At 40.5% G+C, this 27,930-nt stretch overlaps 4 protein-coding genes across 7 annotated transcripts in view; 1 reads left to right on the forward strand and 3 right to left on the reverse strand.

Annotated features, from left to right (window-relative positions):
- dync2i2 (dynein 2 intermediate chain 2) overlaps positions 1-4,562 on the reverse strand; it is a 42,016-nt gene extending 37,454 nt beyond the window's left edge. The window contains exon 1 of the mRNA XM_048613753.1: positions 3,924-4,562. Within this exon, the coding sequence (XP_048469710.1) occupies positions 3,924-4,259 (336 nt within the window). The 5' untranslated portion in view covers positions 4,260-4,562. The remainder of the gene's footprint in view (positions 1-3,923) is intronic.
- A 53-nt stretch (positions 4,563-4,615) lies between these two features.
- setb (SET nuclear proto-oncogene b) lies at positions 4,616-17,780 on the forward strand. Of its 3 annotated transcripts, XM_048613754.1 has the most exons (9): positions 4,619-4,778; positions 4,894-4,966; positions 6,732-6,789; positions 8,200-8,342; positions 10,286-10,389; positions 11,849-11,962; positions 13,299-13,469; positions 14,030-14,185; positions 14,792-17,780. In XM_048613754.1, the coding sequence occupies exons 2-9, from the start codon at positions 4,894-4,896 to the stop codon at positions 14,813-14,815; spliced, it is 843 nt and encodes a 280-aa protein (XP_048469711.1). In that variant the 5' UTR covers positions 4,619-4,778; the 3' UTR covers positions 14,816-17,780. The 3 variants fall into 3 exon arrangements, with proteins under 3 accessions (XP_020372874.1, XP_048469711.1, XP_020372875.1); XM_020517285.2 differs by having other exon boundaries at positions 4,616-4,966; XM_020517286.2 differs by lacking the exons at positions 4,619-4,778; positions 4,894-4,966 and adding an exon at positions 5,201-5,365.
- A 2,781-nt stretch (positions 17,781-20,561) lies between these two features.
- Positions 20,562-27,378, reverse strand: si:ch211-51h9.7 (uncharacterized protein LOC558400 homolog). 2 transcript variants are annotated; one of them, XM_048613757.1, is made up of 2 exons: positions 26,885-27,378; positions 20,562-20,769 (listed from the first exon to the last, which is right to left on the reverse strand). In XM_048613757.1, exons 1-2 carry the CDS (start codon positions 27,134-27,136, stop codon positions 20,686-20,688), a joined length of 336 nt encoding a protein of 111 aa, XP_048469714.1. In that variant the 5' UTR covers positions 27,137-27,378; the 3' UTR covers positions 20,562-20,685. The 2 variants fall into 2 exon arrangements, with proteins under 2 accessions (XP_048469714.1, XP_020372878.1); XM_020517289.2 differs by having other exon boundaries at positions 26,767-27,377.
- A 411-nt stretch (positions 27,379-27,789) lies between these two features.
- tbc1d13 (TBC1 domain family, member 13) overlaps positions 27,790-27,930 on the reverse strand; it is a gene marked incomplete at its 5' end in the record, with an annotated part of 30,273 nt that continues 30,132 nt past the window's right edge. Inside the window, one exon of the mRNA XM_048613414.1 lies at positions 27,790-27,923. Within this exon, the coding sequence (XP_048469371.1) occupies positions 27,790-27,923 (134 nt within the window). The remainder of the gene's footprint in view (positions 27,924-27,930) is intronic.

The raw sequence follows: 27,930 nt of genomic DNA on the forward strand, positions 1-27,930 counted from the left end.
AGTGTCGTTGTCAGAAAAACCCATCTAGTTCACTAATGTCCTTTAGGGAAGGAAAGTGCCATTCTAATCTGGTCTGGCCTACATGTGACTCCAGACCCACAGAAATGTGGTTGGCTCTGAACTGCCCTCTGGGCATTTAGTGATGGGCAATAAATGCAACATACTCATCCCATTAACGAATAAAGAAAAGAAAATAAAGAAGTGTTTCAGTACTACGGCAAGGGCATAAACCCAATTAGAAAGGGTTCCAATTCAAACTAGGAATTCAGGAAAGATGGAACCAGATTTGGGAGGTAACAACACCTCAAAGATAAGGGAAATGGAAGCTGGAGATGGGATGGCAGTTTGCAAGGACAGAAAAGCAAAGATTGTCTTTAAAGGAATGGGGATATGGCAATAGATTTGATGGAAAGGGAGACAAAACCTGAAGATAACCATTTTGTTATCATTTAACATGGGGGCCAGGAGTGGACTGTCTTTATTTTCAGCATTTCAGCTGAATTGGACAGAGGAAAAGGGAGGTGGGTTCTCATGGACTGAAGAGCTCAGAGAGGACAATGATAGGAGATGAAAAAAATCTAGAGAATGAGGAGAATTCAGGACAAGGGCAGGGAAGCACATCAAAGGAACCTTAGCCAGGTGAGCTAGTGAAGGGAGTAAAACAGCAGAAAATGTTCATCAGATTATTTCAATTTATGTAACATAGAGGTCTGTGAACTGCTCGTACTTTTTGAAGATGAAGGAGGAGGGAAGTGTGAAAGAATTGAAGACGACTGTTTCCAGTTGAGAAAAGAAGTCAGCAGTTGCAGTTGCATTCCAAGATGATCCTGATATAGTGACAAGCTATAAATGTGAGCCTTTTTCAGATTATAAATTCAATGGCAAAAGAACAAGAACCTTGTAATATTTATCTACATTATAGATGTAGTATTAATGAGATTATTGCCATTTAACATGTTAAGATCATATTGTTAAAAATCTCACCTTCCAGAATTTTCCATTCGATAGAAAATATTTGCAGTTACACAATCCACTCCTATTGCATAATCTTATATACCTAACAAGACTAATTTAATCATGAAGAATGGATTAATTAAAATTAACAAACAAATTACAATCATATGTGAACCACGATTATTGAAGAAAATCTTGTAGTCTCAGAACACTTTACATGATCACAGAACGTTTTAAAAGCTTTACAGCCACTGAAGTGCTTTTGAAGTGTAGTAGAGCTCTCCACTGTACTCCCTGTACATCCATGACTGTGTTGCCAAATTCCGAACAAATGCCATCTACAAGTTTGCTGATGACACCATGGTAGGACGGATATCAACCGACAAGTCAGAATACAGAAAGAAGACAGAGGGCTTGGTGACCTGGAGCAATAAGAACAACCTCTCGCTCAACCATCAGACTTCCCACCTAGATGCAACAGTCAAGGCTGTGAAGGCTGAGGGGTGACCTTATAGAAGTTTATAAAATCATGAGGGGCATAGATAGGGTGAATAGTCAAGATCTTTTCCCCAGGGTAGCAGAGTCCAAACTAGGCTTGGGTGAGAGGGGAAAGACCTAAAGGGACCTAAGGGACAACTTTTTCATGCAGAGGGCAGTACCTGTATGGAATGAGCTGCCAGAGGAAGTGGTGGAAGCTGGTACAATCACAAATTTAAAAGGCACCTAGACAGGTATATGAATAGGAAGGGTCTAGAGGGATATGGGCCAAATACTGGCAAATGGGACTAGATTAATTTATGATGTCTGGTTGGAATAAAGAGTCTGTTTCCATGCTGTACAGCTCTATGACTCCATGAAGAGCAGAAATATACTGCCGAAGCTGTAGAAGGCTCTGGTCAGACCACAGTGGAATATTGAGAGCAGTTTTGGGCCCCATATCTAAGGAAAGATGTGCTGGTGTTGGGGGATGAAGGGTTTGTCATATGAGGAGCAGTTGAGGACTCTGGGTCTGTACTCAATGGGGTTTACAAGAATGAGAGGGGAACCTGTTTGAAACTTACAGAACACTAAGAGGCCTAGATAGCATGGATGTGGAAATATGTTTCCACTAGTAGGAGACACTAGGACCCGAGAGCATAGCTTCAGAGTGAAGGAACTGAGATAAGGAGTAATTTCTTCAGCCAGAGCTTAGTTATTCTGTGGAATTCATTGCCTCAGAGGGTTGATTAGTAAGGGAATCAAGGGTTATGGGGAGAAGGCAGGAGAATGGAGCTGAGAAAAAAATCAGCCATAATTGAATGGCAGAGAAACTTGATGAGCCAAATGGCTTAATTCAGCTCTTATCTCTAAAGGTTTTATGGACTATTCGAATTATATGAACTAGAAGCAGGCAATTATTCTCAGCATTTTATTTTCTGTAGCACTTGCTAAAAGAACATGGTAAGGAATCAATTTCAATTCTGTAAAGACATACATTAGAAACCTCTTGTGGCTAAAAGCTACTGTCCATACCCCAAGCAGGTACCGTACTCCCAGCTTGAAAACGGAAGCAAGCCCACGTGGACACAGGAAGTGCTTCAGTGATACCCTCAAGGCCTCACTGGCAAAGTGCAACACTCCTACAGATCCCTAGAATCTCTGGCCTAAAACCATCCAAAGTGGAAGAGGAGCATCTGAGAAGGCATTGAGCACCTCAAGACATGCCACCGGGAAAAATTGGAAGCCAGGCAAAAACAGCAAATGGAGCACATTACCACAGTGCCACACCAATGCACCACCCCTTCCCACTACCTGCCCCAAGTGTAACAGAGCCTGTGGTAGCCATATCGGTTTGTACAGCCATCTACAAACTCACCTGGAGAGTGGAAGAGAGCCATCCTCGTCTTCCAGGGACCGCCAATGACGACGACCTGGGCCAAAAGGCCCAGGTTCAAATTCCCTGCCCCAGACATGTAGTATAATGAACAGGTTGACTAAAAGTATCTGGAATTAGAGGAATGGGTGTATTCATGATGTCCTGAGGGCACGAAAAATGCAATATTACAAGAATTTCTTAATCTGTCTACAAGTGACTAGACAAGTGACACATTGACTAGATATTGAAAATAGACACTCCTACACTAAGTTTAAAAAGTGATATTAAAGTTAGCATAAATTAAACTAAAATATTAAACTAAATATTAAAACACTGATAAATATTACATGTGGAAATATATTACAAATTATGCAGCAAATTTAAGCATGGACGCATTTCAAGTAAAATATATATCTATAACATTGCCCAGCCAACTCTCATTGCTTGCAATATAAACAGAAAACAACGCTCAGTGGGTGAGTGCAGCACCTCGCCACGGAAAAACAAAGTTAATATGTCTCAGCCACAATCCCTATTCTGAGCAACAGTCAATTTATTGTCAAGCGGCTCGGCGCACAGCAAACCCAGTATTTACACCATCTTTTTCAACAAGTGCTGCCCAACACACAGCGCTTCCAGAATCTTCTGACTTTAATCGTTATTTGACTTACTTGACTATGCAAAATGTACTCGCTTCCTATCGTTTGATAGCTGCTTTACTATCTACCACATTATAATTGTACGACAGGACAATCTATAATGTAACTATCACCTACTTCTCTCTCGGGCCATGCATAAGATCTGAAAAAGGATTACTGGACTCGAAACGTTAACTCTGCTTTTTCTCCACGGATGCTGCCAGAGCTGCCGACTTTCACCAGCAATTTCCGTTTTTGTTGCACTAAAGAGAGGGTTTAGCCAACAATGATAATGCTGAACCACGATGACAATAATCGAGATTATGTTGTCTAAATTACCAGAAAAGTTCGTTTCGCAAACTGCCGTATGGAATTCCAAATTCAATGAGGAACGCACTTTTGCAAGTAACGCGACAAAAACCACACACAATTTGAAATGCACTCGAACGTCCAACTTTTGCCACTGGGAAACTCACAGTATTGGGGTGGTCTATCCAGTTGACTTCAAATCCATCGAAGGCGTGGCTCTTGATGTTCCTTATTAACTCCTTGCTCACCATGGGCTCCACCTGCCGGAGAAAGCGGGCCAGACGCGGGGAATCGATCGACGGCTCCGCACTCCCATCGAAGGCCTGCAGCTCTCGGCACTCGACCGGATCGGTCTGCGTGCCGTTTCTCGCGCTGCGTCGAATTTGCACCGAAGCCTCGGCGCGCCGAACTACCGCCGTTTGACAAACTACGTCACGCAGCTCGGGAACCTTCCTCCAGCGCGAATCAATCGACACGGCCTCCCGGACCTCGTCCGTGAACATAGCGCGGATCCGTTAAGGCGTTGCTGGGGGATCCCCAGCACCAAAATGTCTTCTTCCTCCTCCTCACGAAGCCAAGAGTAGCTTATTTATACATTAAAGAATACGTTGGAGTGTTTAAAACTCATTCACCTCCCACACGCAGTAAAAACTTTCTCTTTCTCCCCTCACACTCGAACACACAGCAGGACTCCAACAGTGGACGCGTACCCAATCGGGACGACCCGTCGCCATGACGACCCGCGCCGCCTGACGTCACGGCCGCCTTCGCGCCGCCCGGCCGCGGCCAATGGGAGACAACGCCGGGGCGGGCGTCCGGCGCGAGGGCGGCGCGTCGCGCATGCGTATTTGTAGGAGTTGTTGATGTGGGGGTGGGACGCTAGCGCGCGTGCGTGCTGGAGAGGCCGAGCGCGAGCGTTTTTTTTCCATCCCCTCCTGTGGTAGAGGCGCGAGACCCGCTGAGCCATCGAGGGGGAAAGAGAGAGAGAGAGCGTGTGTGTGAGGGGAGTGCAGGAGGAAAAAGTAAAATATACACAGAGAGAGGAAGATTCGTGAAAGAAAGCGCGGATCAGGGCTTTTTTTCCAATCATTTTTTTCTCCTTTTTTTTATTTCCCCCTTTTTTTTCCTTCTTCCAAGATGTCGGTCCCAGCGACAAAGATGAGTAAAAAGGAGGTGAACTCGAACCATGATGGAGCAGATGAGACCTCAGGTAATTTCTTTTCTTTTTGTGCACTGTTGGTTTTATTTTCGCCTGGTGGACAAATATGTTTTCGTGCTTGCGTTCGTGAAGGCCTCTCTGTTGAGTGTGTTCTGTATATCTGTGTATGTATATTGTGTATGTGTTGTGTATGTGCGCGGAATGGCGGCCCCACGCTCCCCCTCTCGGTCGGGCTGGAGAGGAGCTGAAAGGCAGCGCGGGAGGGTAACTCCATTCACTCCGGCGCCATGTTTATGAAGCCACATAGCGAGAGAGTGTGTGAGTGAGAGGGGGGTAAAAAAAGAAAGAACAGAATCTCTGCACCAGCTCCTCCTCTCTCATTGTGTAAGGCGGCCGCCATGATACCAGGAAAGAGAAATGGAGCCGCCGTGGCCTGCTCGTCGGCCCGAGGTGAGATGCCCTATTTCTTTTAACCTCCACCCCCACCCCCAGGCGTGTATACACACAGACATTCTCTCTCTCTCTTCTCTTCCCTCCCCTCCCCCTAATCCTAGAGCGGGTAAGGATGATATGTAAGGAGGCAGGTCTGAACGTGGGCTTCACGCGAGCAGGAACATCACTCCGGTGGGTTAGAGTCGTCCGACTTGGGGAGAAGAGGCCTAACCACGCGGCCTGGAGTTAAAGGGGTTTATAGACAGCTTTCTACTCTCCTCTTTGCAACCTAGTGTAACGATTTAAATCCTCGGGGCAGGCAATACTAGCTAAAAACTCTTCTTGTGCACGCGATTTTTACGTGAGCCCATGTTTGGTTTTGAGTCTTTTTGATTAAATGCCTTCCCTTTTGAGAATCAGAATGACGTGACCAAGACTTGTTTTTCTTTTTAAAAAAAAAAACAGCTAAATCTGGAGATGAAAAGTTAAATGCGCTTTCAGAGTTTAATTGGTGTGAAAGGAGAGGGGAAACTGGAAAATTATTGCATGAGCTAAAATTGTGAAATCATCTTAAAATGAAAGCAGATGTACAACCAGCTTTCATTAATGCTGAATTTTGAAAAAGTTTGTTTTCGGTGCAATTCATTTCCAAATGAAATGTCGGCATTGAAAGTAACGACTTCCTTCGTGGAGGAACCACGCGGCTCATAATTTAGCAGGGGTTCATTCAACACAAAGGGAAGCAGTACTGAAACGTGGGTTGCAGACGAATTATTGACATCTCCTACCGTCAGATTCGCAATAAGTGGTACGACCACGCATACAATTCTAAATAAATCTGGACGCTGTTTGCAGATGATATAGTCTGTCTCCATTTTCATAGTTCAACTAATAGGTGAGCGGAAAGAATGTGTTCCCCCCCCCCTTGGAGGATAGTTTAATGACAGATTTCGTTACATCTACTTTTGAGATGGGATTGTAGATTTTCCGCAGAATATTACTGAACAGTATTGTTAACTTGTAGAAGGTTAACTTGCAGAATGTGATTAGGAGCTCTTCCAAGCTTACCCGTTGCCTTTTTGAATATTTAATGAAATGTTTCTTCCTAAGGCCATCAATCTGTAGGAAGTTATGCTAAAGCAAGAGTTCACAACTTTGTGTGCATCTTTTATTTTTGCCAGTTTGAGAAAAAGTAGGCAAAGTTGCCTCTGAATTTCAAAAAACTCAAATTGGATCTGTCAATTAATGATTTCAAATTTTCCAAGAGTATTTGGTTGAGAGAGAAGTGTTTAAGTTGAAGGTCATGCTGCAATTGTCATTCTTTAAAAGTGTTAGAAATAGTGTACATGCTGAGCACATCGCAAATTGTGATTTTTTTTTACAGAAAAAGAGCAACAGGAAGCCATTGAACACATTGATGAAGTACAGAATGAAATAGACAGGTAATGTGAAGGAAACAATGACTTTTGCATTTTAACCCCCAGGTGGTTGATTGAATTTTTCTATAAAACTTGTTTTATCTGTAACATTTTAAAATAAAGTTCAGCAATAATTTTGTTGCATTAGGCGGAAGTGGCCCTTAGTTTGAACGTTTCCACTGTTTCACATGTTATGAGCCATATGCTAATGTCCTGAAATTTGGTACACTGTACTTGATACTCACAGAAATTGAAGGTAAATTATGATTTCAAAGTTAGTTTCACAGAACAGAATGTTTATTAAGTGGGTTTTTTTGTTAGTGCTAACATCCACAGATTAAAGCACTGCTTTATAATTGGTGAGAATGTATGTACATGTTAGTATTCAGCGATAGTAGGAACTGCCGATGCTGGAGAATCTGAGATAACAAGGTGTAGTGCTGGGTGAACACAGCATGCCGAGCAGGAAGGCTGATGTTTCGGGTCTGGATCCTTCTTTTCTACCAAAATCTATTTTGGCAAGCTTTATCTATTTGTAGGTTCTATCTGGCTGTCTTCTCAGGGTGTTTAAATTTTGAGATTGAAGGTAAAGTTTGGAGGATCGCCCAAGTTATTTGAACTTACACGATGGCTCCAAGAGCCAAAATAGTGCTGTCTTTTCTGCCAGGGAGGCATTTATAATCCTCAAGTGGAGTTCAACAAGTGATGCATCAGTGCTGCCCTTGGCTCCTATCTGTCCTGCAGGTTCTCTTCTCTGACTGTTAATTTAGGTATAATCTTGTGATTTGCCATTTGGATCGCTAGTGATATTTGTGTGTCTTGCTACGTTCCTACCAAGGCCAATAGGAGGTGTGCCCGCAATAATACTCCGATGTGGTCTAACCAGGATTTTGCATAGTTGTAGCAGAGTTTCCTCCCCTTTTTTATTTTTAGAAAAAACTTCTAAATGTTTCTCACATATCTTTGGTTGAAGAATCAAAAGCAGCCTAACTTCCTGCTGATACCTTTGCTTGAAATGGAATTATTTGACTTCCAAAAATCCCAATTGTATTGCATTTGAAAACTGGTTTGTTGTGACGTTGGCATTCGAGGAAGGAAAAAATCACTGGTCCCAGCCCACTGGTTAAGTGCTGTACTTTGTGTCCAGACTCTTAAAAGCACAATTGTAACCTCAGGTATATCTACTGGGGTTTGCAGAAATATTTTGAACCAATTAGGTTCTGTGGATAAAATGCTTTACCTTTTGTATTTCTATCTTCCCTGCCCCTTGTATGCAGAGATGCTGTTGTCTTATTTAATTTTTTGTTTTACAGTGCAGAATTGAACTTTTTGTTTCAAAACTTCTAACTTTTTTTTGTTAAACCCACATAGTGCTATTTTACAAGGCTACAAATAACTTTTGTGATTTAATATTTTTAATGCTTTTCCATTTAGACTGAATGAACAGGCAAGTGAGGAAATTTTGAAAGTAGAGCAAAAATACAACAAGCTACGCCAGCCATACTTCCAGAAGCGGTCAGAACTCATTGCCAAAATCCCCAACTTTTGGGTGACTACGTTTGTCAACCACCCACAAGGTAAGCAGCAAAATGCAATAGTTGTTCAATTGGAAGTAAACTTCGCTGATAGCGACTCAATGGATATTCAGTTAAATAAAGTGGGAGAACAAGTTTAGGAAAAGTGAAATTTTCACGTGGAGCTGTCAGTTGAGAAAACATTACCTATGTGTGATTGTGTAAGAATTTTACGGAAAGGGATCTTGATCTTTGCTTAAAGAGAATCTAACTATGTGGACCGTGATCAGCTTCCAAGAAATTGAAGTGATTGTGTCTCAAATTTTAGATTATCTTTGGCACGGCTTTATAGCCACAATATACTGGTTAAGTTTTGTGAACTTTCCTGAAATTGTAATGAGTACTAGTTGCATGTCCGTTGATAATGCCCCCTAGAGGCACGTGATGTTCACTGCAGTGCTGTTCAAAAGACTTTACAACAAGTCACAGCCTTGACAGTTTTGAAAGATTCAGTGCATTTTTTGTTTCTGAAGTGTGTGCGGTGCTGGTCTCCCTGGATTCTGCTCTTTGTGGCCACAATTAATAGTTACCGCTGTAAATGTTTTTTTGCTCCTAGAACCGTTGCTCTGTTTTTTTCCTTTGAAATTGGCTGTAACCCTTTTGGCTCATATACAGTAGGAATTATAAATATGGTCATTTGTGTTCTGCTTTAAATACTTGATCATATCCTGTTTTTACACATCAAATAGAAATTTAAATTCCTGTCTGTTAATAGCATAACAGTTTCAACAAATGCTTTTACCTCCAAACTTCGTCCTATGGGAAATGTCTGAACAGAAATTCTGTAGAGAAGTCCACCTTGCTTGCAACTGTATACATTATTTCCTTTTTTGGTTCGCAACTAACAGTTGCTAGGTTCTTTCATCGGGCGATATTTCTGAGACTCCAAATGTGTTTTGGGGGGGGAGTGGCGTGGGATTTGCTGCTGCATTTAATCCTTCCATGCAACATTAACCTGGCATTCCAGAGTGTGACTGATTTTCCATTGGCCTTGATGTATAGAGCCTAGTTGTTATCCACCATTCCTCTTGATTTTGAAATTGTAAACAGTAGGTTGCAACTTTGCCTAGAAAGAGTGGAGAATGTTTTTGTTTTTATTTGCTGTGTTCTAAATGGGCTTTTGCTACTTAACTCTAAGTGGTGTAAGACAGTTTTATAGTAATTAAATGGTGTAGTTTGGATGCTAACGAGTAACATTTGCAAAAGTGTGAATGAAATAAGTAACTTGTGGCACCTTTTCAGTGAAGTGCGATTTAGCTCTATTGTAACGTTGGGAGATGCCAGCCAATTAGCGTGTTGCATGGTTCAACAAACAGCAGTGAAATAAGTGAAAACATTGGTCCAGCTAGTAAGACTTGGAATTATAACATGCAGTGCTTATATTCATTTTAATGAGTACTAAATATTGCCTACTGAATAATTCTACTTTTTGATCTTCCAAATTAAGCCGTAATTCAGCGCTGAGTAGAAAAGAGCAGAGTGGTCATTGTATGTGTTTACATATTAGCAAATATTTCCAATGATGATCTAGTCAGCCTATTCAGGGATGTTATTACACACCTCTGGAGCAGGTTGGAGTTGAACCCAGATCGCTTGGCTCAGAGTAGGGATGCTAACACTGCACCATGAACCTTCATTTCCATTATATCTTTAATTTTTTCAGCATTGTATTTAGCTCAGCATGACATTTGAATTTGGAGTCTCAGAAGTATATCACCTGATGAAAGAACCTAGCAAGTGGCATCTAGTGTCTTTGTCTTTTAATTTTGTTCCTTTCCTTTCACATCCAGCAATTATGGACTGCCCTACCATTTATTTGTGTAAATTGCCTTACATGTCATCCATTCTTGATCAATACTGTCTGTGGGCCTAACGCTGCAAAAGGAGGTTCTTGCATTACAACATTAAGTCAAAAAATATGATGCATCTACATTCATATGTTCCAGTATCTGCGCTTCTGGGAGAGGAAGATGAGGAGGCACTGCATTATCTGACGAGAGTGGAGGTGACAGAATTTGAAGATATCAAATCAGGCTATAGAATAGATTTTGTAAGTATGATGATCTTGGGCAGACATGTTGAATCGGGTATTTAAAACCAAATTTGTTCAACAGTGCTGAAGTATTGAAAAAAGACGAACAACTTATTTCATACCATCAAGCCTCAAAATGTCTTAATTCATTGGAGTGATTTCCTCCTATTTGTTTTTTAGGCATACTGTGTTTTGGAAGTGTTTTAAGAAGGCTTTCAAGATTGTTTTCAGAAGTAACGTGTAGGAAGTTTAAAAACTGCCAACCTGTCTGAGGTTTAATAAACTGTGTACTCATATGCAAAGTACACAGCAAAGACACGGGTTGTTTTTACAAGTTTGGTATCTATCAATTTTCTAAATTCTCATGCAAAACTAATACACAAAGGCATTTAAGGTGGCATTTCTAATTTCCCACAATTTTTTTTTTCAATCCGTAACTGATAGGATTGTTTTGCAGGTTTGTTGTCTTGTTTTAATTAGCCTCAAACAGCTACTGTAGGGGGCATTACTCCCATTATACTCAATTGGATTAAACCCATGTTTTTTTTGGTGGGAGGGGAACACTTGACCTGTTGAATCACTGAGTAACATGTTTTCTATTCATGCAAGATGTGTGAATAAAGCATTGCTCTAAGAAACTTATTAAAAAGTTCAACTAACTTCCTCCATTGACCAGGGTGATATTGATTTTTTGATAGTTCTTCAATATTGGCCTATTTCATGTCTTGAGGGTGGCCCAGAGTATCCAATTGTTGGCCCAAAGGAAATTTTTAAAATATAGTGACTGCTCAAATGTTGAAGATATGCTAACCAACTTCCATTTGAGTTCAAGCATCCCAATTCCTTGGCAACTTCCTGAAACCGGCAAATGGATATGCAAACAGCTGCCCCACAGGTAGCAGAGAAAAATAACTGATTTGGTGTGTTTTGATTCTTGTAAAAGGATAACTGTCGAACAAGCTATTGGAAGAACTTCTTTGCTATTTACAGGCTGATGGGCCCCATTGTTAACCAATTTATTCACAGAATGGTACCTGAGAGTGTAACACTCCCCAAATCAGTCTGCATTAGGTGCCAAACTCTTGTATTGCATTATTCTTGAATAATGTATCTGGTCTGATTTTTTTTTTTCAGTTCTCCAGTGTTTAGCAAATATTAGTCACGGAGCAGTTTTGTTTCTGTACGCATGTATAAATCAATATTGTTCAAGTAAATTGGAATAGCTGTCATTTGGCAAATGCTCCACTTCTTTTACTACACCATCCTCCTGTTACATCTCTAATATTAAATGCTATGTGACCACTGCTAACTAATTGGAGTATCATGAATGGGTATGGACATTCATGGTTTTGTCAAATGCTTTGATTTCACGGTAATTAAATATATCAAACAGCATTTCTTTTTCAGAAACATTGACCCATATTTCATTCTTGATCATTAGTGTAAAGAAAAACTAATGTGTGGTTTTTGTTTTCAGTATTTTGATGAGAACCCATACTTTGATAATAAAGTTCTGTCCAAAGAATTTCACCTGAATGAAAATGGAGACCCATCTTCAAAATCAACAGAGATCAAATGGAAGCCAGGAAAGGTAGGATCAATAGCTGAATATGAACTACCAGACTCTGTTTTTAATCTCAAGGGTGATTCTATTATTTTAAAGATATGTGATCTTGTAGATACATTGAAAGAGAACTAGGTTTACATGAGTTAGAGGTGATGTCAAGCAACAGTTTCCACAAGGGGTAAGGGAAAGCTGGAATTTTTATTGTAAAAATGGGTCTGCAAATTATTTGAACATGTAACTCAGATTTTTGTTGGAGAAGGATAATTTTTAAGGAACCAGGCTGTCAGTCATGATCTAATTGATGGAACAGGCTCGAGAGACTAAATGACATACACTTGTTCCTACCCATATCCTACCTGAAAACTCTCAATCGGACTTGTGACTTGGTATTTCATTATTTCCTAACTTAGATCAGAGAAGTGTGGGTGCATCCTGTGTTTGTTACAGTTCTTTTTAGAGCCTTGCTGTAAGGGGATGAGAGCAGTACAGTGTGACTTTGAACAGTTATTTCATAACTTTTAGAATTGAACTAGATCTTATTTGGTACGTGTATTTTAAGTGTTGACCAGCCTTGATTGCTTCTGTGTGGAATTTGAATTTGTCCAAATTGAAGGTTTTTTTTAAATTTACCCTTTGGTCAATTCATGAATGAATTTGGAGTCTCAACTGGCAAATGAATCACATCTGCTCAGTTAACACATTGGTGTGTGGGAAAGATTCGAATTTGTATCTTACTGATGTTCATTACAGTATTGGTTTTTTGCCATCAATGTTTATTGCACTGCAATATTTTAGTTGCCAAATAATTTTGTGTTCCTTAGATTTAAACAGAAATCTTCCACTTCTTTGAATCTGCCAGGTACTGAACAATGCATCTCAGATGTTTCGGTTCCTGATCTGTTGAGTTCAGTTGGCTTTGCTGTGGCAATAATGGGGTCTCTACAATCAGTCTTATGAGGTTATAGAAGGGAATTACCTTTTAAAATACTCCCCATGGTGAAGATTGTTTTTGGCTGAGCAGCAGTCCTCCTTTTGTTTTTCTTTCAATTTTACTGTTTTTGGGGAAAGCCTAATAGAAGGATATTTCGCCAAATTTTTCTTTGCAAAAATTGATTGAGCATATAGATCAAATTAGTTAGTTGGATTAATATTAGAATTCTTCAAGCTTTTCTCAACACTTAAATTCTGTGATGTAATGTGTTTGGTTGCATCTTTGTCTCCTTTGAAGGGAATTTTAATTTTCAAAATTGAACTTGATGCTGTAATGTAGTTGCTGATGTACCTAAACATTTTGTTGAGCACTTACAATTACACATCTTCCCAACTCCTACACACAACTTGGCATTTGTATTATTTCAAGGACCTGACAAAGCGCTCCAGCCAGTCGCAGACTAAAGCAGGCAGGAAGCGACAGCATGAAGAACCAGAAAGTTTCTTCACCTGGTTTACTGATCACTCGGATGCAGGTGCTGATGAGTTGGGAGAGGTTATCAAAGATGACATCTGGCCGAACCCACTGCAATACTATTTAGTGAGTGTTCTTGATTCCTTCTATGCAAACTTACGACTTTACATCTGATTTGGCATAAGGGTTGTGGGCATTCAACTTCACCAGTGATTGCATCTCTTTGTGGGAAACTCATCCACTCTTTTGTGTGGAAAGAAATATTATGTGGGTATTATAAATGGCTCCAAGCTGTTGAGCAGCCAGGCTGAAATCCCAGAAGTGGGTGAAGTTAATTATTTTCCTTTTTGGGAGGTTTTATTGCATTATAATTATGGTGGCTGGAGTGATACCTGAATTTTAAGGCCAGATTGCTTGATGTACTGTAATGATTTTGTATACATCAGATTCGCTGGATCTTCACTAGTTTGGCATTCTGCAGCAGTTTTGGAGGATTCTTAATCTTCTGTGTGCAGCAGCCTGTTGCTTTATACTCTAACAATTCCTTGTCATTTTAAATAATTCATGTTGTCCCTGGCGCTTGAAAAACCATATGTGACTGTTACACACAAGTTCAAGCGTAATGTTGAGTTTTAACATAGATGCACTCCTTAACTAAAAGTGTCGTTATTGTGTTGCCTTGTCAGGTTCCTGATATGGAAGATGAAGAAGGTGATGGCGAGGAGGAGGATGAAGATGAGGAGGAGGAAGAAGGATTGGAGGATATTGATGAAGAAGGAGATGAGGATGAAGAGGGAGAAGAGGAGGATGAGGAAGAAGAGGAGGAAGGTGAAGAAGCCGAGGCAAGTGCTTTCATTTTTAAACTCCCAATCTAGACATTTATATAGAAACGTTAAAATGCTTTGGCCAAACTTTGTCTTTATTCCCCAACTGGGGAATTGCTGATCTCTGTGCATAAATAAGAGTGATTACTGTGATCCCATTGAAAGGTGGAGCAGATTTGATGGGCTGACATTCTTCTGTGTCTTGTTGTCAGTTGCCTCAAATGTTGAATCTGTTCAAATTTCTTTTGTTTTGTTTTTTTTTGTTGTTTTGCAAGTCTGACTTTATTCAATCCTTTTCCAAAACAAGATTTGGCCTTTTTGGCCACCAGAGTAACCTTTGTAGGATAGAGGAGCTGTCTTGCGTAGCCATGAAAAGGGAAGATCATTATTTTGCTTAAATGTAAAATAGGAAGGTGCTTTAAGATTCAATATGCTTTGTTTTCATTAAATTTCAAAATGTACAGAAGAAACCAGAAATTTAACACTTCAAAGCAAAAGGTTTTGCACCTGTATTATGCATAGCTATTAATAATTACGGAGGAGAGTCTAATAATTCTGATTTCTATTATTTTATTTACATATAGCTATGTTGTACTAACCTTTGTTTTCCTGTATTATTTGTAGGAGGAGGAAGGCGAAGATGACTGATCTGGTTGCTGTTGATATTTGCCTCTATTTTTTTTTTCTTTAGTCCCTGGGAGCAAGTTGCTGTCTTTTTGTGCTCAGTTTCCTTGCTCTCCTGAGGTCCTTAAACCATTATACACAATTGGGATGAGTTACATGTGTAAACAACAGTGGCAATCTCTCTCTGCCATTTCCGTGAACTGATATGAATTCTCCTAGCACCAGCTGATCAGCACACCATCTTCTGTAGTAATGTGATTGTATTTTTTTTACTTTTTATTTTAAGCCCCACCCCACCCTCCCACTTCCACCCACCCCTCTGCTGGAAGCCCAGAACTACTTTCTGCCTTTGTGGTGTGATTATAGATCATTTTGAATAGGCTTTTTTCCTACCTGTTCTGGCCCAGAGATTACACTGTGTTTCCATGTGATGTGGACAATTAGCAGTTACCATCAAGTCCTTGTTTTCTTCTCTCGTAACAAATGGGTGTCACTGAGGCACCTAGGGTAGATGCAGATGGTTGGGTTCTAATGGGTGGGTTTGTTGGGTATTTTGAGGCCTGGCTGTACTTAGCATGTCGATGCATTGTATATTGATACAACATCCGTGCAACCAAACTTTTAAATATTAATCGATTTGAACCCCACAGCAGATGGAGGAGTAACAACCTGTAGAATCTTATTGGAATCTACACTCTCTAATGTAATTTTTTTGTTTCACTGGAAAGGAAAATTGCTCCGTTTTAAACGTTAGAGTGTACAAGTTGCTTTGTTACAATAAAACTAAATGTGTACACAAAAAGTGTGTGGTGAGTTTGCTTTTAATCTGGGATGTTTTGCGGACTTAATTGCAATCAGTCTAGAATGGTTATTTTTGGTAAATGTTTGGTGGGGAGGGTGGAAATTGTACAGACCTGAGGTAAATGCTTCAGTGTCAAAATTGATTTCAAACTGCTTGCTCCAAATTAAATCCCTGTTATTATCTACTTAAAAGACCAAATTGTAACAACTCTAATATGTACACAAATGAAAATGCTACAAGTATCAAGGAACAAATCGTTGGAGTTGTCTGCGATGTTCTAGAAACTTCTGAGTTTGTAATAATTAGAGATCCATTCTGTATTTATTGGAAATGAGATTGTAATTACGAAGGGCAGATTGCAACCCTGAGAACTTGGTGTTCTCCTTCAATAATTTGGGTCTGGGTCCATTGTTGCATTGTAAGTGCTTGTTTAAATTTGAATACCACACATTTTGTGGACTGTTTGTAGGCTTGCTTTTAACTACCAAAATTGCACTTGATTTATTTTGCCTCTTAGTTCCTAAATTCTATAAGTTGGTATATAATGTATATATTGTCCTGGCAGTAGTTGCAAAACATCCTTTGAACTGATTACTTTTTCTTTGCAACCAGAGTCTGCCATAATTGCTACACATTTAGCACCAAAAATGTAGTGATGTGTGTGTATATAATCAACTTTTTAAAAGCCTGCCACAAAGTTTGCAGAAAGTTAGACTCTTGTGTAATTATTACATTTTATAATTATTGGTGTGCAATGGATTTGGCACAATTCTTGCAAATTCATCATATTTCTGGTAGTTCAAAAGAATTTGTTGTGCTATTTTATTCTATTCTGGCTCCTCTTGATTAGGAATGAGGTTGTGGCATAACTAGCTTATCGCTACTAGTTTTTGAGAATATGGGATCTATTGTCTCTCCTTTTTTTTTGACAGGTTGTGTATGGGTATCCCATTCAATGCTACCTGTAGTATTTAATGTACACTTTTGTTCCTGTTTCATGTTTAATTGGTTGATTTTTCTGATCTTTCCAGAATTTGTACTGATTATACTAAACTGTGACCTCGTTTGAATTGCTATTGTACAATGAAAGAAGTTGACCTGATTACAACTGTGTTCCTTGATTTATGAGCTTCTCCCGTTTTCATTAACTCTTACTTGATACTGTTTAAGAATTTGAGTTGGATTTCTTTTTGTAATATTTTGCTTTAACCCTTTCCAACTTGAAACGTTTTCAATCACTTTTAGGGATTTTGCAGTTGCTGTGGGAGGGTAATGGTGCCATCTTGCTTTTTCATTATTACCAGTGATGAGTAGGCGTTGTGATATTGCTAAACATGTTACCTCTTGATCCTGAGCCTTGCCAGAATGGTGTATAAATTGATTTAATATACTTGTCCTAGTTAATTCTGGTAGTTGATTGCTGCAAACTTCAGAGATTTTCATATCTAAATCTTCTCCAGTATTCCATTAGATTTCAGTATAACCTGAGCAGCTCATGAATACAGTTGTTTCACAAATGCAATTCTTCAGTTTCTCCTGGTGTTTGAAGATTGTGTCTTCGTGAGAGGGAGTTGTACATTTGCATGTTTTCACTTGGAGAAATACATTCTCCTGAACAAGTCCTTTGTTTGTCGATGCATTCTTGCCACTCCAGTAGAGACAAAGAAACTGAGTTGAGTTGTGGGTGGGAAACCCTCTTTGGGATGCAAAAAGATAGCTGACTGGTACCAACCATGCCATTTTTTCTTTTGGCAAATTGATGGATTGACTAATAATTCTACCACCAGCAATGCAAGCATAAGGCATGTGATTCCTTAAACTAGTAATAACGGACCTGAACACTTCCGTCTAAAAAGAATGATGGTGTACAAGAAGCCTAATGAGTATAACCAGAGCTGTAGTTAGTTTTTTTTATTTTGCTTACATAATTGTCCTGATAATAGGATCTAGCTAAGCCATTGCTTTGCTTAGCAATGTTCTGGAGAGCATGATGTCTATAAACCACATTTGAGAATGTTCCACTGGATTTATAGACACTTGATCTTTAAATGTATTGGGTTTTGTTTGACATGGCAGCCTAAGGTGTCCTGACTTCATCTTGAACTTTGTTTTTTTAAATTAAATTGGTTCTCATCAATCTGTCTTTACTGTTATCTACAATAAAGTTTGTATACATGTTTTGCCATAGTGCTGTGTATTGTCTTTACTGCTTGTTGTGTACATCTGGAAGTGTATTGCCAATACAAATAATATTGATTTAATCTCATCCAACAAAAATGAAGCAATTAGCACAAATGGGCCTTTGGATATTTCTACAAATGCTACAAATTTAGCTCAACACTATTTTATGGGACGTGACAATGCAAACAGATCATTATAAATTGCCATTACCTCAGGAATGCTTAGTGGTACTCCATGGTATTGACAATCTGTAGTTGTCATTTGACTACTTGATTAATCCCTCAATTTTTGAGATGAGTTAACTATTCAGACCAGTGAAAAAAAGAGCTTTTAAGAAATTAAGCCATTTTGGAACAGCTGTTCCTCTGGCAAAACATGATGTGTGTGCAGCTCAACATTTATTAGAGCATTTACAGATAATTCCTGGTACACTGACAGTTGCTCTAACCTCTTTGTGCCTGGGAACAAATTTTCAGGTGGGAAAGATTTTTGAATTTAAATTAGTTTTGAATGAGATTGTAATTCTAGTTCAAAAGTAATGGTGGGGTATTAAACTTAAGTGCCTATTTGGTTAAACCTCTTCTTTAACTCATTGAAGTATAATTCAAATATTTGAATTACAATATTGTCCAAAGGTTTTATGCAAACTTACAGTATTTTGGTGCAGACTCCCGTCGGCTTGGAGAGAAAAAGGAACTATTCCAATGCAACACTATTAATGTTGTTTACAACATTTAATAATCTCTTAAACATCCTTCAGAAAGAGTAACTATTGTAGCCTGTTTGGACACCTCTGACTTTCCAAAAGCCCCCTCATATTTTTAAGCACCTGTTCAGATATCCAAGTACTTGCCTCTGGAGGAGGTGGGACTAGGAACATGGGTTTTCTGGCCAAAAGGTGGGGATGCTACCATTGTGCCACAAGAGCCCTCTGCAATGAAGTTACAGTGGAGTACCTAGAGTTATTTATCTAAATATGTCTATCCTGTTCGTATCTCTAAGATGGAGACATTTTCACATCAACCTGTTCAGAGATATTAACACACCTAGATCTCCTTTGGTATCATTCTATCCTTATGATTAGTTTAGGTGGTGGTCCTTCATGCACCTATAGTTTCTGCAGCATTTTAAACATAGAAATTGGAGTTATAATGGTTTACATGTAATTGGGTCTCAAAACTTAATACCTGAAGCAAGAAATACCAATAATATTTTCAACCACAACACAATGGGAGGCACAGATTCTTGTAGGTTATAGGTAGGAATGCATCAGTTCTTCCCCTGGATGAGTACCAAACAACTGCTGATTTGGCAGTATTTAACAAAGGTGGAAACATTTGAATGAAGTAGAATGTTAACCCCTTGTGTGCTTATCATAGAACCTCACATCAAGCTTGTCTTAGGCAAAATAGCTTTTATGCCACATCAAAGGGTGCTAAATTCCCTTTCACAGTATTAAAACTTGAGTGTTCCAAAGAATTTGCATTCAGAAGGATTGCCAAACCCTTCTGCTATTCAGTAGATGAGGCTGAATTTCTTTCAATTAAGCATTTGAATAATGACTGGTGTTCCAGGCTGTGGGAATCATTTAGTATACATTTGATATTTTTATCTATGCAAGTATTTTCTACTCTTCAATATTTATTGTACAGCAAATAATTGTTAGAATAGATTTCTAAACTCTATTGCATGGGTTTTACTACTGCATTTTTCTCCAAGTCAATAAGAGAAACAGAAAATAAGCACTATTTGGTGCTTTGAGCCTGTTCTGCCATTCATTATGATTGTGGCTAATCATCCAACTCAATAGCCCATTCACCCTCATTTTCCTCTGATTTGGTGTTCTCCCCACCTGCTGCAGGTCTAATCAAGTAGCTTAAATCCTTCAGGACTACTCGCTTAATTAATAGAGATAGTAGGAACTGCCAATGCTGGAGAATCTGCAATAACAAGGTGTAGAGCTGGATGAACACAGCAGGCCAAGGAGCATCAGAAGAGTAGAAAAGCTGACGTTTCGGGCCTGGACCCTTCAGAAAAATTTCCTGCTCCTCTGCTGCTGCTTGGCCTGCTGTGTTCATCCAGCTCTACATGTTACCTTAGCTTAATTAATAGTTGTCCTCTGAACCACTCATGGTGCTAGACAAAGTTCTTCCATTCACTGTTTGATACCCTTGCTAACCTCAGTGCTTCTTTCAAGTAGTGACCATGGAAAAGTATTGATTCAGCAGCTGAGAAAAGGTAGTAAATGATATTTAGCAAAATGTTTCCCATGTTTAATGTGACAGCATGAAATCAGCAGTTAGAATTGATTTGAGTCCACTCCCTCTGACCTGTGCACCACGACCACTTTTTTTTAATGCTGTGGGGAAAGCAAGAGGAAGAGTCTGGGATGTTAGCTGGAGGATACATTTCTCTGAATATAAACAGGTACTGGTTTTACCAGCAGTCCCAGTTTTGACACAGGTACCCACATGTTCATGAGGGCTGGTAGAAGACAACCATTACAAAAGGCAGTTAAGAGTCTACCACCATGGTATAGATCTGGGTTCATGTGTAGACTAAACAAATATAGTTTCCTATCCTGAATGTTAGCAAATCTGGTTTATAGCTATCCAATGGTTCATTGTCATGAGTACAGCATCTTTTGATTTAATTAATTGCATCTAACTCATTGCTATGATAGAACCAGAACATATTTCTTGATTATTTCACACCTGTATTACCATGGCAGGGAGAGTAAAATGCATATAAATTGAGTAAATTTCATCAAGGCATAAAATATAGGTATCAGTTATAAATATGTTTATTTCTCTACTAAAAAAAAGGAAAAAAGTTTGATTTCAACTCCGGTAGGACTTGGGTACCATGAGAAGTGTTGCAGCAAAATTCTCCTGGAGGAGTCTGTCTACAATCAGTGCAACAAATGTCTCTTCTGATTCCTCAAACTCTTCATCCGTAATATGCTGAGGCCAGATGCTAGGCTGAAATGACCAACCTGTTGGAAAAAAAAAATTCACAAACTTAACACTAGACAACTAAGCTTGTAACATCACGTGTAACCTATTATGAAACATTTGTGCCAAGATGCATTACAGGAGTGTAATCAATAAAACTGAGCTAAAGGAGGAAATATTAAAGGTTGCCAACAGCCCAATCAAATAGTTTTGAGCAGTATTAAAAAGGAGTGAAAGTGTTTAGGAAACAAGTTTCCAGAGCTTAGGCCTAGACCACTGAGTCAGAAATCGCATGACACCAGGTTATAGTCCAACAGGTTTATTTGAAAACACAAGCTTTCAAAGCCTTGCTCCTCCTCCAGGTGTTAGTGAGGTGGTATCAGACACGGAATTTATAAGTAAAAGATCCATGGGTCACACCACTGATGCAAATGTATTAAACAAACCTAAAGATATATATGTTAATGCCCAAATTCTTTTCAAGTCACTGCCCTGAGAGAACTAAATGTTTTATCAATGTAAAGAGGAGGTGACATTTTAGGTCAGACAATGCTTGTTAGGTGTGAGGCTTTGTTTAGAATCTATGTTTGGTTTGGAGTCAGGCTGCTTTTATTTCTAAATTAGGAATTTATAAAATACCACATTGACTGACTGACTGTCTATAAATTGTGTGCTTTTTGAACAAAATAGAATCTTTCTGCAAATACAAATTCACCCCATAGATTTACATGTGTGCTTGCATGGGGGGGGCGGCGGGAGAGGGCACGTGCACACGGGGGAAGAGTGCATATGGGGGCAGGGCGAGGGCACGTGCATATGAAAGTGCGCGTATGTGAGAGAGAGAACAAACGTGTGTGCGCATGCGTGAGGGCAAGAGAGAGTAAGTACTGTGTAGTGTGGTGGGGTCACCTGTAGTGCGACATGAACCCAAGATCCCGGTTGAGGCAATTCTCATGGGAACCGAACTTGGCTAACAGCCTCTGATTGGCAACTTGGCGTTGTTGTGTATCCCCAAGTCCACCTTCGAGGACATTTACCCGAGATCCAAGGCTGTATGTCCTTGACCACTGAAGTGTTCCCCCGGGGTGGGGGGAGACATCCCTGTCTGGTGATTATTGCGCAATGTCATTCATCTGCCATATTCATAGCGTCTGCATGGTTTCACTAGTATACAATGCCTTGAGATAGACAATGTTGGCTGAGTCACATGAGTATCAGCCGTGCACATGGTGGGTGTTGTTCCCACATGTGATGGTACTGTCCATGTTGAAGATCTGATGTGTCTTGCAGAGGTTGCCATGACAGGGTTGTATAGTGTTGTGGTTGATGTTGTCTTGAAGACTGGGTAGTTTGCTGTGAACAATGGCCTGTTTAAGGTTTGGTGGTTGTTTGAAGGTGAGAAGTGGAGGCATACAGAAGGTCTTAGGGAGGTGCTCATCGTCACTGATAATGTGTCGAAGGCTGTGAAGAACATAGCATAGTTTCTCCGCTCCCAGGAAGTACTGGACAAGCACTGAAGTTGCAGCTGCCAGAAGTGGGAGTGAATACGTAGATCTGAAAGTTGAAGCAGGTTAAAGAAACAGGCTGAAGAGGTTATTTGAACAGGAGAATGCAAATTTTAAGAAAGGAGACACTGATAGACTGAAAACCAAGGCTATAAGTCCAATAAGGTATATAGGAGAACATTGTGGACAAGTGTGATGTGGTGTAGTGTCAGGTGTAGGCAATAGAATTTTGGATGAGCTCAAGTTCAGATCATCAAAGTTTGAGGTCTGCCAGCAAAGTATTGGAATAATAAAAATCTAGAAGAAAGGTATGAATTTGGCAGACAGAAGTAGACATTTGAGGTAGAAGTACAGTCTTGCCAACGGAAAGGATACAGGATCAGAACTCAGCTCAGAGTCAAATGAAGCAAAGAGGTTGTCTCACAGGATACTGGTCTGGAAAGGGATAGAATCAGGAAACAGCTTGTGATGGGAACTTGATGTAGGAACTCTGTAGTATATTCTAAAAGATCAAGGCTGAGATACAGCTCAACTCCCTGATTTCCTGTTAACCAACAATCTGTTCTGGACTTTCCACATAGACGCGATGGTCGAGACAGCAGAAGAACGCTTCTTCTTGCTCGGGCAACTTAGGAAATTTGGCATGTCCATAAGGACCCTCACCAACTTTTACAGATGCACCCTAGAAAGCATACTATCCAGGTGCACAATAGCCTGGTACAGCAACTGCTCTGCCCAGGACTGTTAGGAACTACAGAAGGTTAGGCGTACAGCCCAGACCCTCAGGAAGCCAACCTTCCGTCCATGGACTTCATTTACACCTTTTGTTGCGCAGAAAGTCTGCCAACATCAAAGACCCCTCCCACTTCGGTAAACCTCTGCTACAACCTTTTCTGCCAGGCAGAAGATACAGAAGCTTGAACCTGCTAGTGCATGTGTTCAAGAACAGCTTCTTCTTTGCCATTATTAGACAGATGAATGGACACTCTAACTTCAAATAATGTTTATCTTGTTAATGTTGATCTTGCTTCACGCACCTCCTGTGCAGTGTAATCTGTATAGCTCACTCTATCTAAGCACCCTATGACCTGCCTGTACTGCTCATATAAAAGCTTTTCACTATACATAGATACAGGTGACTACAATAAATCAATTTTTTTTTTTTTTTAAAATCAAAAACCTTAAATTGCAGCTTTGAAATTTTCAAAAACAACATTGGTATAGGATAGCACTCTAGATTTCAAAAGATTACGCTAATTTTAAAAGGTGTGCCTTCTCATTCTTGGCTGTTCCCCACCCACCAGAGTTATTTCTCCAGCAACCCTTTTAGAACTTCTAATCATCTTTTAAATAACCAGAAGCTTAGTTGGACCAGCCACAAATACTTCAGTTACAAACGGGGAATTCTGTACCAAGTGACTCACCCAACTTTTTCATCACCTGAAAAGCACAAATAAGAAATTTGTTGTAATATCATAAAATATAGGAGCAAAATTAGACCATTCAGCCCATTGAGACTACGCCACTTTTTTATCATAGCTGATATTTTTCTCAACACCATCCTCCTGCCTTCTCCCTATAACCCTTGATCCTCTTACTAATCAAGAATCCATCTATCTGCTTTAAATACACTCAATGACTTGGCCTCCACAGCTTTCTGCAGCAATGATTTTCACAGATTGACAACCCTCTGAACAAATTCCTCCTCATCTCAGTTCTAAAGAGTCATCCCTTCACTCTGAAGCTGTACCCCCAGGTCTTCGACTCTCCTTCTAGAGGAAACATCTTCTCCACGTCCACCCTATCCAGGTCTCATATTCTGTAAGTTTCGATCAGATCCCCCCCTCATCCTTTTAAACTCCATCGAGTACAGTCCCAGAGTTGTCAACTATTCCTCATGATAAGCTCTTAAATCACATTTTTTTTTGTGAACCTCCTCTGGAACCCTTCTAATGCCAGCACATCCTTCCTTAGATACCAGTCCAAAGCTGCACACAGTATTCCAAATATGGTCTGACCAGAGCCTTATACAGCCTCAGCAGTACATCTCTAGGCCTCTTGAAATGAGTGCTAACATTACACTTACCTTCCTAACTGCCGACTGAACCTGTAGGTTAACCTGAAAGGTATCCCAAATTAGGGCTCCTAAGTTCCTTAGTGCTTCAATTTTCCAAAGCCTCTCCCTATTTAGAAAATAGTCTACACCTCTTTTTCTACCAAAGTGTAGAACTTCACTTTCCAACATTGTATTCCATCTGCCACTTCTTTGCCCACTCTCCTAGCCTGTCCAAGTACTTCTGCAGCCACCCTGCTTCTTCAACGTTACCTGTCCCTGTACCTAACTTTGTCATCTGTAAACTTAGCTTACCCTCAGTTCCTTCGTCCAGATCGTTAACGTATAACGTGAATAGCTGTGGTCCCAACACTGATCCCTGCAGAACTCTGCTAATCACAGGCTGCCATCCTGAAAAAGACCCCTTTATCCCCACTCACTGCCTTCTACCAGTCAATCCTCTATCCTAACCTTGTCTCTGACACCATGGGCTCTTATTTTATTTAGCTATCTCCTTCAGAATTCTGGAGTTACTCCATCTGGTCTGGGTGATTTATCCACTTTCAAAACTTCCAGCATCCCCATCACCATCTCCTTAGTGATGGCCACTACACTCACCTGACACTCAAAGTTCCGGTATGCTGCTGACATCTTCCAGTGTGAAAAGTGATGCAAACTATCTATTCAGTTCCTCCATCATTTCTTAGTTCCCCATTACTACCTCTTCAGCCTCAATTTCCAATAATGCAATGCCCACTCTTGCATCTTTATAAATGTTCTTGAGAATAATGGAAGCATGGTTAGTAATTTTGCAGATGACACCAAAATTGGTGGTATAGTCGACAGTGAGGAAGGTTATCTAAGAGTACGACAGGATCTTGATCAACTGGGCCAACAGGCCAAGAAGAGGCAGATTGAGTTTAGATAAATGTGAGGTAGCACATTTTGGTAAGACAAACATGGACAGGACTTGCAGACCTGGGAAGTGTTGTTGAACAGAGAGACCTACAGGTTCAGGTATATACTTTCTTGAAAGTGGCATTACAGGTAGACAGGGTAGCAAGGAAGGAATGTGGCATGCTTCCCTTCATTGGTTAGAGCATTGAGTATATTAGCTGGGATGTCGTGTTGCAGTTGTACAGAATGTTGGTGAGGCCACTTTGGGAGTACTGTGTACTGGTCACCTGCTATAGGAAGTATATTATTGAAATGAAAGAGTGCAGAAAAGATTTACAAGGATGTTATGGGGTCTAGAGGATTTCAGTTATAGAGAGAGGCTGGATAGGCTGGGACTTCTTTCTTTGGAGCATAGGAGTTTGAGGGTTGACTATAGTGAGGCATATAAAATGAGGGGCACAGTTAAAGTGAATAGCAAAGGTTTTTTTCCCTAGTTCAAAACTAGTGGGCACAATTTTAAGGTGAGAGGTGAGAGGAGAAAGGGACCCGAGGGGCAACTTTTTTCACACACAGGGTGGTTCATATGTGGAATGAACTGCCAGAAGAAGTGATAGATGCAGGTACAGTTACAACATTTAAAAGACATTTGGACAGGTAGACGAAAAGGAAAGGTTTAGAGGGATAGAGGCCAAATGCAAGCAAGTGGGACTAATTTAGTTTGGGAAAACCTGGTCGGCATGGATGAGTTGGACCAAAGGGTCTGTTTCTGTGCTGTATGATTCTATGACTTTTTCTTACCTTTTACAGATCTAAAAAAACTTGCAATCTTCTTTTATATTACTAGCTAGTTTAACCTCATTTCATCTCCTACTATTGCTTTTCTAGTTTCCTCTGCTGGCTTTTAAAGGTTAATCCTCTGGCTTCCCATTAACCTTCACAACTTTTTCTTTTGTGCTGTCCCTGATTCCCCCAAACTTGTACCCTCCACTTGTACAAACCCAACAAAGAGTCCCATTCACTCCCTCCACCACTGACGTACAGTGACAATGTACACCATTTGCAAGATGCACTGCAGCAACTGCAGCTCCTTTGCCAGCACCTCCCAAACTCCTGACCCTCACAACATGGAAGGAATGGCAGTGGACACATAGGAACACCACACCCCCTGCAAGTTCCCTTCAAAGATTCGGAACTATATTATCCTTCGTTAACCATTACTGAAGCAAAATTCTCAAACTCTCTGCTTAGCTGTGGAGGTATGTACATGGTAGATGAGGCTGTCAGGGACAATTAAGCCAGTCTCGCCAGATACATACACACCTCATAAATTAAAAATAATTACCGTATAGGCAAAGCACGTTGTGGAGGCAATTCAGCCCTTCGTGTCAGCACTAGACCTCTAAAAAGCAATTCTTCCCCTCTCACTCCCCTACTTCTTCCTCACACTCTTTAACCTTGCAAATGAAAATAGATTAGAACCTAGTTTTATCCAAACGATGCTCACAACTGATCGATTACTTGGAGGTTCGAAAGGATCACCAAGAAGTGGTAAAATGTCGGTAATGAAACGAACATAAACAAACCTAAGTGGTTGTGGCACCTGGGACACGTTGCCACTGTCCAAGAGTGTCCAGGGAACCAGGAGAACTGCTCCTCCGCCGGCCAGTGCCTGTGGACAGCGGCTTTCTTGAAAGTGAGTACCTGGAAGCGAAGCCCCTGGGGGTTCTGGAAAAGTTGCACCGGGACCCTGCGCTCGCCAATCACCGTGTCGTTACGCTGGGCTAAAGCCAGGGCGCTGGCCACGAACTTGAGGTCCCGACTGGCGGCCACCTCGAAGCCGCACGATCTGCACAGCAAGAGCTCATCTCGGGAACTTGCCTCCTCCTGGCTGGCATTGTGGCCGCTCACGGCAGGCAGCCACACCAAGAGCAGAGTCCTCAACATCCGCCACATTCTCCAGGCCGCTTCTCTTAACGTCTTAAAATAAAACTTCTCCTTTACAATTTTCTTTTGTTCCCCTAGCCCCCCAAACAGTGTTTTAAAAATAATTGCGTAAAACCATTCGGCTACTGAGAGTTTTGTCTGAAGCTTCCCCAACGTTATTGCACAGAACTTTGTATCAAAAATGTATCTGTCTTGTTCCTCCCCATTTAACTGTAGCCCTCCCACGGCTGATATTTAAATAAACTGCACACGGGAGGGGAAAGATGGATCTCGCTGTATGTAAAGATTCTTCAGACTATTTTCACCCCCCTGCTGGCTGGAGGATTCCAATTCACTTCATGGGACTGGGGGAGGATGGATGAAAAGGCACAGGGAGGCTGTTCGACCAGTCCTTCTTCTGCTGGTTCATTTGACAGAGCCATCCATCCAGCCTCACTCAACGCCCCTCCCAACACCACTTCCTCCAAAGCCCTCCCTTGTTTCCTATGTTCAAGGACAAATCTCTTTGGGGAGAAAAAAAGCAATAGCTTATGCTTCTAAGGCATCCTTCTCTGAGGGTTGCTGAAATAATTGCACAGAGGCCAGTATCCCATCACCAAGTCACCCTTCATTTACTTGTGCACAGTACACTGGCTGTGACCAGCCAGCTCATAGTCAGTCCCCTAAACTAGCAGGGGTTTGTGATCTGTTACTACGACAAATTCCCATCCATAAATGTACTGGTGGAACCTTCTCACACCAAAGATGACCAGCAAACCTTCCTTTTCTATCTGTGCATATTTGGGTTTGGCAAAGTCTGGGAA

The sequence above is a fragment of the Rhincodon typus genome, chromosome 28 (assembly GCF_021869965.1).
Source record: "Rhincodon typus isolate 14 chromosome 28, sRhiTyp1.1, whole genome shotgun sequence".
NCBI classification, from domain to species: domain Eukaryota; kingdom Metazoa; phylum Chordata; class Chondrichthyes; order Orectolobiformes; family Rhincodontidae; genus Rhincodon; species Rhincodon typus.

Excerpts from the sequence above, each read along its gene's own strand:
- si:ch211-51h9.7 (XM_020517289.2), bottom strand. The coding sequence starts at position 27,136 with ATGTGGCGGATGTTGAGGACTCTGCTCTTGGTGTGGCTGCCTGCCGTG. Across the intron at positions 20,770-26,766 it reads CAGGTGCCACAACCACTTAG|GTTGGTCATTTCAGCCTAGC; the intron begins GTTTGTTTATGT and ends TTTTTCCAACAG.
- setb (XM_020517285.2), top strand. The coding sequence starts at position 4,894 with ATGTCGGTCCCAGCGACAAAGATGAGTAAAAAGGAGGTGAACTCGAAC. Across the intron at positions 6,790-8,199 it reads GTACAGAATGAAATAGACAG|ACTGAATGAACAGGCAAGTG; the intron begins GTAATGTGAAGG and ends TTTTCCATTTAG. Across the intron at positions 8,343-10,285 it reads GTTTGTCAACCACCCACAAG|TATCTGCGCTTCTGGGAGAG; the intron begins GTAAGCAGCAAA and ends CATATGTTCCAG.